Raw genomic sequence first — 11,350 nt, 5'->3', positions numbered from 1 at the left:
TCTAATACTGTTAATCAAGCTACGTGGCTGAGAAAAATTCTTAATGATTTGAATCTACAGCAAAATGAAGCAACAGAGATTTATTGTGACAACAAGTCAGCTGTTGCTATTGCCAAAAATCCAGTCTTCCATGGCAGGATAAAACACTTCAACATTAAGTTGCATGTCATAAGAGAAATGGAACAAGCTCTAGAGATCGAGCTGATCTACTACGGTTCTGAAAATCAGATTGCTGATATCTTTACAAAATCACTTAGTGCATCGAGATTTCTAAGCTTAAGAAAGCATTTAGGAGTCTGCAGCATAGAAGCTGAGGAGGAGTGTTGAAGTCAACCTCCATGCAGCAGCAAAGGTGGCCATGCAGGGAACGTACTTCAAGCAGCAAACTGAAACTGTTTCATTTAGTTACTTAAATGAACATTTTGTATTTTATTTTGTTTTGAACTTAGTTGGTAGCTGCATTTTGATGTAATTAGGTGATGAATGACAAGTTTAGGTAGCTTGTTTAAGTATTCAAGCAAGTTTATCAAGTTACTAGGTAAACTAGTGGTGTTAGGTATATTATTAGGTGATAACTTGTTTATTTTGTATTTGTTATCTCTTATATGTATTGGCATCATGTCTCTTGTTAAGGTTAATGAAAAATTCAGCTCATTTCCAATTTTAAAAAATTCTCTCTTTTCTTTTCTGTTTTCCATTGCAAATTTTTCTTCTTCGATTGTTTCTTCTGCAAGGCTCAACACTTGCTGTCCAAGCAAGAGCAAACCAGCTTGCTGCTGCCCTTAAACACCAACACAAAATCTACCACTACAGATGTATGGAAAAAGATTAGAGAAAACAAATTATAATTTTTATTCAATGTCCAATGTGTTTTCCAAAGCCACCGTACAATGTATTTATATATATTACATATCCTAATTTTAGCTTGATTCATCTAATAACCAACCACATAAAATCATATCTTACATCATATTTTATATCACTTTTTTTTCTAAATCTAGCTTTTATAAAGTCAAATAAAAAATCTGGTTAGCCATAAATTTATCAAAATATTTAATTTGACCCTCTGTTATTGCTTATGCTCTAATTTAGCTTGATTTACTTGTTAATTCGAATTTCGATATTCCAACTACGTACCTGATAAAATTAACCAAAAAATACAAGCTCAATAGCAAAAATTACCGAAATTGGATGCGTTAAACATACAAATTCAGCTTATTATCAGATATGTCATCTAGTTTTAACCTAACTTATAAACACAAAAATAAACTATCAAAGTAAAAGCCAAAGAAATAGAATGGATTGATTATAAGGATCTATTAATAAAATAAATAAATTATCGCTGTTATCTTAATTCAATTAATATGGATAATATTTTAAAGGATAACAGTTATGATGATGATTAGAATTAAAATAAATAAAAATGGATATTTCTTATCAGCCGGACTGAGAATCCAAGCAATCCAGTCAGTCTGGTTTAAGGTTACGGGGGTGCAAAATGGTAATTAGATGACACGGAATCTAACGCTATCCACTGTTGGAAAGATTCCCCTGCCTAGTTCCTGTTCCATTTTTGCGGTTAAGACATTACAATAATAAAATAAGATAAAATAAAGAGTTTTGAGAGTTGGAGGTCCCGCCACATTACACACTTTCCTTTATCATCTTCAATTTCATTTTTCTTTAAACCCATATTATCTTTGTCCATAAATTTCCATTGCCACCCTACTTTAATATGGCTGCCACTCCAGCTTTTCCTTTTTTTCAGCTTCGTTTAACCAAACCCAAACCCAAACCCAAACCCACTGCTTCTTGTTTTAAACCTTATGGTATGTTCTAACTTTACAATTCTCCATTTTCTCTTTCTTTCTTTTCTTTTAAGCTTCATTTTTGCTTGTTTAATGGGATTTTCAGGCACATCTAAGTTTGGAATAGTAAAATGTGGATCATCTTCTAATGGGAGAGAGCCTGATTCAGCTGACAATGGTGTTAAAAGTGTGGAACGTTTACTTGAAGAGAAACGCCGGGCTGAGTTATCTGCCAGGATTGCTTCTGGAGAATTCACTGTTCAGAAATCTGGGTATTTTTGCTTTTCTTTCACTTTGTTTTTTTGGTTTTGGTTTTTATAACCTTTTAGCTGTCATTGTGATGCTTACTATTGTTTTGGGTATCTTTTGTTTTTCATCAAAGAGAAAGGGATGTTGACTTTTATTTCCCTTTCTTAATTTTTTCAATTAATTATGGTTAAGAATAATATTTGGAATTGATATCCTTGTATTCTTTTGTAATCTTCCTTGTCATGTTTGGATTGGCTTAATTATATTTATATTGGTGAATGCTTAGTCTATTCTCTGACTTGTATTTCTCCACTTCATAATAATTTCTGCTAATTTGCTGTTCTTATTATGTCTTCCTATTCCTGGGAACTAGTTTCCCTTCTCTATTGAAGAATAGTTTGTCGAAAATTGGTGTTCCCAGTGGGGCTCTTGAAATCTTATTTAAAGGGGTTGATGATGTTGAAGATTATCCCAAGATTCCAGAGGCGAAAGGGGCGATTAAGGCCATCCGAAGTGAGGCCTTCTTCATCCCTTTGTATGAGCTTTACCTCACTTATGGTGGGATTTTCAGGCTAACCTTTGGACCAAAGGTTCGTGTGTCCTTTTCCATTTTGTCTTTTTTTTTTTCTTGTACATAGCATTGTCCAAGATAATTATGGATTTCCTGTTGATATACATGGGATGGGGATGTTGCTGCAGTCGTTTTTGATTGTTTCCGATCCTTCCATTGCTAAGCATATATTGAAGGACAACTCAAAGGCTTATTCAAAGGTAAACAGTGTACTTCTTGGCTTTCCTTGGATGGACTAATATTGCTTTATTGTTTATTTTTCATCTTTTGTTCTCTTCAATGTGAAGGGTATATTAGCAGAGATTTTGGACTTTGTCATGGGGAAAGGACTTATCCCAGCTGATGGTGAGATATGGCGCATTAGAAGACGTGCTATAGTCCCAGCGCTGCATCAAAAGGTATTGTAGTTAATTTATGGGTTCAGTGCTTTAAAATTTAAAAATTTATTTCTTATAGTCCCATGCACTCTGACTTAGCAGTGGTTGATGTAGTCTGCAAAAGAGTGGACAGAGTGAAGGGGTTTCCGATAACCATATAAATGATTGAAGTTAGTATGCATAATTACTAACAGCAATTTGCAGTCTAAAAAAGTGATAAACTAAGAATATTCATTAAACTTGATTGAACACACCCAAAGTCATTAGATTGGAGCTACCTTTTAAATATTATTCTCTATCAGTAGCGTTGTTTTACTTTTTTATTTTTCAAATATTTTTTGAGAGAATTTTTCAATTTTTAGTATGTAGCAGCTATGATTAGCTTATTTGGACTGGCTACCGATAGGCTTTGCCAGAAACTAGATGATGCTGCAACTGATGGGGAAGATGTAGAAATGGAATCGCTTTTCTCCAGGTTGACACTAGACATTATTGGCAAGGCAGTATTTAATTATGATTTCGATTCATTAACAAATGATACCGGCATAGTTGAGGTACTTTCTTTCCTATTTGGCTGGCACTTCACTGAGTCTTAGTTTCATTTACAATTTTGTTAAAAGCATCTAAAGTATGTGACTGTATTTTGACTAGGACAGGCTGTTTACACTGTTTTGCGGGAAGCAGAAGATCGAAGTGTCTCTCCTATTCCAACCTGGGAGATCCCTATTTGGAAAGACCTTTCACCACGACAAAGGAAGGTTACGGAAGCACTCAAATTGATTAATGATGTACTAGACGATCTAATTGCGACATGCAAGGTAAAGTTATCAGTAAATGTAGTGAGATAATATTACACTCTACCTTTACATCTTCAATAATCACTGTGCATGTAGCAACATGTAGTATGATGTATCAAACACTGGCACTGGATATGGTGTATGTATAACTTTTTGCAGCTATACCAAGCATTTACACATATCTTCAAGTACATAGAGGGAATGTCAGACCTGAGAATATATCTCCAAATGGGTCATTCTTGGTATTGTTGTATGTCAATGTAAGGTAAAAACTTTGTGTGGATTAGTCTAATTGTTTGATTTTGGTATGTTTTACATATTTGTATATGTGTCTCATGGATATTAACCATTGCATTGACTTGTTCAAACATTTCTTTTGTTGTCCTTTAAATTTAAACTCTTTTATTTTCAGAGGTTGGTAGAAGAAGAAGAGCTACAGTTTTCTGATGAGTATATGAACGAACAAGATCCTAGTATTCTCCACTTTCTGCTGGCATCAGGGGATGATGTATGTATTGATAGTTATGAAATTTGTGGATTAGCAGCTGATTAGATGTAAGATATTCCTTGAATCATTTTGCAGGTTTCTAGCAAGCAACTCCGTGATGATTTAATGACAATGCTTATTGCTGGGCATGAAACATCGGCCGCCCTTTTGACATGGACCTTCTATCTTTTATCAAAGGTAATTCAAGGATTTGTTCTGTTCTGCGCGAAAAAGGAGTTAATTCCCTCTCTTGTAATGTTTGGCTTCTTGTTTGTGGTCTGCCCATATAAACAAGCTTTTGGTACTAATTTCTGTACAATTATCATTAATTACTTTCTTTAACAGCTTTATGCAAAACATATTTATATAAACAAAGAATTAATGAAGCAAGAATAAAAAAAACACAGACACAAGGATTTACATGGTTTCACCAGAGTGAACCCTTGTTCCAACACACAATCATATTGAAGAACTCTAATTTTTTCAAGTTCATTAGAGTAAAAAGAATACAATAATTGGGTTGCTCCTACTTCACTCATAAAAGAAATTAAATTCAAGTCATACTCCTATAGGCAGGAAAAGCATATGTTAATACGTTTGTTTTCTAATGCTTTTCTCCTTGATATTTATGTGTATAGGAACTGATTATGCAGTAATCATTACTTCCTATCCCTCGTAATTGCAATTAGTTGTACACTTTGAATGAATAATATGCCATAACCTATTCCAAGATTGCTAGGTTTAGCAGTATTTAGTAAGCTTTTGGAGTTGATGGTTGTTTCATGGGAAGAGGATCTCCCTCAACAGGGTTGAAACAAATATCATTTTTGAATAACAACTCATTTCAAGTTCTCATTAGTTCTTTTTCTCTGGTTGTTGCAGGAACCTAGTGTTGTATCCAAGCTCCAGGATGAGGTATCTTTGAACTTTGTTTAATACTGGCATAAAAGGGCAACCGGTCTCATTGTCTCATTTTCTTATTTATTATCGTATCAAACTTCCTAGGTTGACTTTGTTCTTGGAGATCGGTTTCCAACGATAGACGACATGAAAAAACTCAAGTACACAACTCGTGTTATTAATGAAGTAAGTGTAGCTCTGTTTCATTTCATGTTTCATCAAATATGTTGCATTAATGCACCTTGAATGGATATAATTCTATCTACTTTTGTGCAGTCTCTGAGGCTCTATCCACAGCCACCGGTCTTAATACGACGTTCTATTGAGAATGATGTGCTTGGAAAGTACCCAATAAAAAGGTCCCTAAAATCAATATCATTACCATCCTATTGGACAATAAGCATGCATCATTTGCAAGCATCTTCTTGCAAAATCACTTTCTACCCCTCTTTTTTTCTTGAGAAAATATGGTTGTTTGTCAAATTTATAAATGTAGAACTTGTAGCATAGATCAAATGGATTCTAGAAAGCTTATGGGGGTGGGGAACTTGTGCTAACTGTTTTTTGCTTATATGGATATCTTTTATTTGTATATTTTTGCTTTATCTCAAGCTTTACATGAAAGTGCCATGATATACTGACTTTACCACTCGTACTTTTTCCGAATTCTTAACTTTGTCATATATTTTACATTTAGGGGTGAAGATATTTTTATCTCTGTTTGGAATCTGCATCGAAGTCCAAGTCTCTGGCAAGATGCAGAGAAGTTCAATCCTGAAAGGTGGCCTTTAGATGGACCGAATCCTAATGAAACAAACCAAAATTTCTGGTAACATATAAGTACAACTTTGTTTATTTGATCAATATATCTATAAATGAGATGGCAACGAGGAGTTTTTTTTATTTATTTTTATTCTCTGATTTCTAGTAGTTGTAGTTTATAGGTGCAATTTGGTGAAATGAAAAATGTGTGTTAATAGATAAGATAAGGTACTATAGACTAATATGTTTTCTCAAATGTTATTTGTCCTTTGTTACAGTTACTTTTATAACTTTCCTTCAATTGCAAATCACCAATATTGGCATTCTTTTCAGTTACTTGCCCTTTGGTGGAGGACCTCGGAAATGTGTAGGAGACATGTTTGCATCTTTCGAGGTATTTTTTATTGAAAAAAACTCAGTCAGTACTCAGTATCAAAACATGAGAGTTAAGTTTTTTGTATTGGGGTATCATACTTAATTGTTCTAGTTGAAACATGACAAATTCTGGCCACTGGTGATTGGTATTGTATAACCTGAAGAAGAGTTACTTTGGTGTACAGACTGTTGTAGCAGTTGCAATGCTTATCCGGCGATTTAACTTCCAAATGGCACTTGGAGCTCCTCCAGTAAGTAAACTGCCTTGCACTTATTGTTCATGTTTACAACTTTTACTTGTAGATGACATAAACTGTAGCTGGCTCTCAAACTTATAGTGGACTAAAAACCCCAAAACCTGAAACTCTCTTATAAGTTCACTTTCCGATATTGGCTTAAAAGAATAAGAATTGTTGACTATCTGCATCTCAAACTACATATACCCCATGCATAAGCTATGTATCAGACTTAAGTACAAAGAGATTTTCAGCTATTTTTGAAGCTGAAATACCAGTACCTAGCCAAGCTATGATTTGTTTGAGAGTCTTATTATTATTCGTATGTGCTTTGAGTACGAGTGGTGTCTTATAAACCTGTAGTAATTCAAAAAGGAAAGTGGATATACATTATAAAAGATCAATGAAATCTGTATGCAGGTTGAAATGACTACTGGAGCAACTATCCACACAACGCAGGGGCTGAAGATGACAGTTACACGAAGAATGAAGCCTCCGATTATCCCTGAAATAAACATGGAGGGATTGAAGATGGAAGGAACTGCCCGGATTTTGGAAGCAGAGACCCAAGTTGGAGAGAAAGGTGAAGTTTCTCAAGCTCATTCATAGGTGGAATAGCTTGCCACATTTAGCTTCATTACACGATGCATATGCATGGGGGGGAAGTAATGTTGATAGACATAAGCATAGGGAGAAAGTCGTTAAATATTATAGCATATGCTTCCCTTCAAAACTAGCCGTTTAATGCAATTAATTATTTTCTATTTAATTTTCTTCTTTGGTCAAGAATTACAGGTGTTTTCATCTTGCAATAAAATCCTCATCCTAGAATAACATGTTCACGTTTGGGTATATTCTAGTAAAATTTATACGTACTTAAAAATGATATTAAAACACGATACAATACTAAAAATAAGATAAACATGAAACAAAGACACAAATTAGCAATAATACCATTTCCAAAAGATTTGAACGCTTCAAATTTCCTTTTGAAATTTCAAGAATTCTTTTTTTTTTCTTTTTGAAAATTCCTTTGGCTTTTCTCTCAATTTATTCCAACACTATCCATTATATAAATACAAAACTGAAAAGATAATAGAAATTATCATTTATACTTATATATTAAGAGTTTAATTAAGTGAGTGTTATCTGTCAATTGTGTCTCAATAATTATAAAATTATCAAAAATTCATTTCTTTTAAAATATGATGACAATTATAGTGAAAACTTTTAAAATGATAACAATGAGAATTAAAATGATCTTAGCCATTAAATCAAAATAAATGGTTCTAAGCCTCAAAATTTGTATTTATCTTACCTTATTAAAATAAAACCAATAACATTCAATTTTTTTAGATAATCTTTACTTTCAAATTTAATTTCTATTTTTTTAAAAGAATTGGAATTGAAAGAAAAATTAGGGTTATTAAGATTAATCAATTTTTGTATTAGGTATTTATTTTTTTATTGAAATAATTGGTCGACCATTTCATTTTTTAAAAAATTGGGATTTTTACATTAGTTGAGTAAAAAGTGAGTTAACCAATGTAAAAATCCCAATTTTTTTAGAATGAAATGGTTGACCAATTTTTTCAATAAAAAAAATACCTAATACACAATTTGATTAATCGTAATAACCCTAAACTCTTACTTTCCATTGCAATTTTTTTCTCAAAAAAAAAAAGATAAAATTTGAAAGTAAAAATAATCCAAACTTTTTTCACGATATATAGGATGTTGCTAGTTTTATTTTAGTAAGGTAAAAATTTAAGGCTTATAACAATTTATTTTGATCTAATGACTAAGATCATTTGATTCTCATTTTAAAAGTTCTCATTATAGTTGTCACCAATAAATATCACAAAATGAAATTTATAAGTTATAACTTAATTAGTTTACAAATTAAAAATAAACAAGACAAGACATTTTATGGCTGAGGACGTCGACGATGAAAGTTTGATCGGGGATTGACACACTAAAAAAGTTTGTTTTAAGGATTTGGACTCAGATATGGACAATGCTATGGCTATGGGCTCATTTGTAGCGCTGGAAATGTCTTGGTTGGAAAAAGTTTTGGGCCAAGGGGCTTCTGGATCTGGTAACAATGAGGATTTTGAGTTTTAAAAAAGAGATTTCGTGAGGACTACTGTTAATGGAATACCTACAATTAGTTTCTCTGAGAGGGTTCAACAAATTCTGGTTAGAGATATGGTGACCACGGTGGTGGTAAAATTACCGGGCCGAAACTTATTGCATACACTCTTGCAGAATATGATCCATTTCCTTTGGAAACCCTCCCAATAGTTCCATCTCATGGATGTGGAAAATGGATATTTCCTGGTAAAATTTCAAAGTTGAGAGGATTACGAGAAGGTGCTTACCCAAAGGCTGTGGATTGTGCTTGGTCAGTATCTCACGGTGCAATCGTGGACTCCGAAGTTTAACCCCCTTCAGGCTTTCCCCAATAGCATAATGGTTTGGGTTCGATTTCTTGGTTTGCTAGGATTTCTCTACAAACGTCGAATCTTGGAGGAAATAGAGGGCTTGGTAGGTATTGTAGCTAAGCTTGATTTATAGACGGACAAGGGTTCGAGGGGGAAATTTTCTAGGATGGCAGTGTATATCGATCTAGGAAAACCTCTGGTCTCTCAAATCCTGGTTAACGGAGTGCTGCAGAAGATTGAGTTTGAATCGTTATCGTTTGTTTACTTTTCATGTGGTCGGTTTGGTCACATGAAAGACCTGTGCCTTGGCATTGGGTCAACAAAGGATACTGATGTGGGTAAGGAGTTGACGGTGAGTGACTCACCAGAAAAAGATAAGGTGGTGGAGCTGACGGAATCCTTTGGGACATGGATGCTTGTCGATAGAAAGTCATGGCGCAACTCAATTGCTCATCAAAGCCTTGTCACGAGAGTGACTGAGAATGGAGCTTTGAATCTGATTGGAACAAAAATGACCGAGAATGGCGTGGTGGCGACGAATTTATTGGAGGTGAGATTTCAAAAGGGGGAATTATTAAAAGTTAAAGGTCAGGGAAATATGTTTAGGGAAAAAATGAATGATGGGTCAGTGGCAAAGGATTTTAATGCTTTTGGCGTTTTGAGGCATGATAATTTGGCTGGGCTAGGGACTTGGAATGGGGTTGATTGTTTGGTGGATATTGGGCCTGGTTTGAGAGACATTAGCAAACAAAATGGACCAACGCTTGATTACCCAGATTTGGGGATTGAGGCTTCTGGGAATTTTAAAAACTCCGTTTCTATTGGGCTTGACCAACCAGCTCCAAGGGGGGTTGGTTTGGAGTTATCAATTATCTTGGGGAATTTTATGGTGTTGCAAGGGGGATGATACGGAGCTAGTTTCCCATTCGGAGGTGTCGGCTACTTAGGAAGGACCGACCCTTTAGGGTATTACTGCTTATTTAACCCAACTTTTGATGGTCTGGTAGAGTCAGTCGTGGAACTTAATAATGAGGTCATTGATCTTATGAGACACTCAACTGTTACCTTCAAGGAGAATGAGGTACCTAAGCATGCCAAGCCTAATAGAGTTGTTGATTTGATTGGGAGAGGTAAAGGGATCCTTGTTTCGAAATGGAGGGGGTCAAGGGTTAAGGGTGGTACTGTTTGAAGCGGTAGTGCTACCAGTAAGATAATTTGAGAACGTGGGAGTGTTTTAAGAATTGTGGTAGTGCGAGGGTTCTGTTGTCAAACAGTATGAATTCCATGGCCAAACTTATCAGTTCACAAATTAATAGTGAGGTTGAGAAGGGGAGTTTGAATTGCGATGGGAAATGTCATGAAGGTAGTTGTTATTCAGGATTTGCGGTAAGCTCTCCTCCTTTCTCTTATTTTTATTTTTATTTTTATGAGTTTATCTATTTTTTCTTGGAATTGTTAAAGGTGTGCTAGTAGAAAGTTTCCGTGAATTTTTCGTGAGTATAATCGGAAATATGAACGGGATATTGTTGGCCTGTTAGAAACAAGAGTTAGTAGTGGCAAAGTTGACTCAATTATCACTAGTCTTGGCATTCAGTGTTCTCACTGGGTGGAAGCAATTGGTTTCTCTAGAGGTATTTGATCTGCCATGAATTACACTATTATTTATATCTTTTTTACATATAACTTTAGCTTGTTTGATTGTTAAATCAAAGCATCTTAGTATATATTTAGGTTTTCATACTTAAAGCAATAATTTATGCTTTTTAGTAGTTTTTACTAGATTCTATATGTCTAAATAAGGTTACATGGTCTTGTCGGTCAAGACGAGAGCTAAAGATACTTATTTGGGCCAAAATTGATGCCTATGTCGCGACATCAATATACTGATGTCTCAACGTCGAAGATAGAAGCTAAAAACAAGTTTTGGAGAAAAACTACCCTCGATTTCAAGAAACGACCCTTTTGTGTCACAACATACCCTTTGTGGTTGGTTGCAACATCGCATGCCTGTATTGTAACCAAGCCCTTGCGCAGCCCAAAAATTAATGCACATTTTAATTATATTTTTAGGGAAATTAGGAGTATCTGTCCTAGTGGAACTCCAAAGGCTTCAAGAATATTTTTGGCACCTTAATATTCCAATTTTAGCTTAAGGCCATTGTAATATGTTTAAGCGCACAATTTGAGGGTTTTGATTCTTAGGTTTTTCTTTCATTCTTAGTTTTTACTTAGATTATATTATGTTCTTATAGTCGAAAGATCCTATTCCAAAGTGAGACTTATGCGAGTGGAGATTATTCTGGAGCTATGCTTTCATCGATAAATCTATGAGCATCTATTTTCT

At 34.5% G+C, this 11,350-nt stretch overlaps 1 protein-coding gene across 1 annotated transcript; it reads left to right on the top strand.

The window, feature by feature from the left end:
- Positions 1 to 1,465: 1,465 nt before the first annotated feature.
- Positions 1,466 to 7,331, top strand: LOC107919219 (protein LUTEIN DEFICIENT 5, chloroplastic). Its single transcript, XM_041109136.1, has 16 exons — positions 1,466 to 1,829; positions 1,915 to 2,080; positions 2,431 to 2,647; positions 2,757 to 2,828; positions 2,916 to 3,026; positions 3,368 to 3,559; positions 3,662 to 3,823; positions 4,215 to 4,310; positions 4,386 to 4,487; positions 5,172 to 5,204; positions 5,295 to 5,375; positions 5,466 to 5,548; positions 5,887 to 6,018; positions 6,285 to 6,345; positions 6,512 to 6,577; positions 6,983 to 7,331. The coding sequence occupies exons 1-16, from the start codon at positions 1,736 to 1,738 to the stop codon at positions 7,169 to 7,171; spliced, it is 1,857 nt and encodes a 618-aa protein (XP_040965070.1). The 5' UTR covers positions 1,466 to 1,735; the 3' UTR covers positions 7,172 to 7,331.
- Positions 7,332 to 11,350: the final 4,019 nt, after the last annotated feature.

Source organism: Gossypium hirsutum, chromosome D13 (genome assembly GCF_007990345.1).
Source record: "Gossypium hirsutum isolate 1008001.06 chromosome D13, Gossypium_hirsutum_v2.1, whole genome shotgun sequence".
Classification (NCBI taxonomy): domain Eukaryota; kingdom Viridiplantae; phylum Streptophyta; class Magnoliopsida; order Malvales; family Malvaceae; genus Gossypium; species Gossypium hirsutum.
The sequence above is the reverse complement of the archived record's forward strand: the minus strand, read 5'-3'. Positions and strand labels throughout refer to the sequence as shown.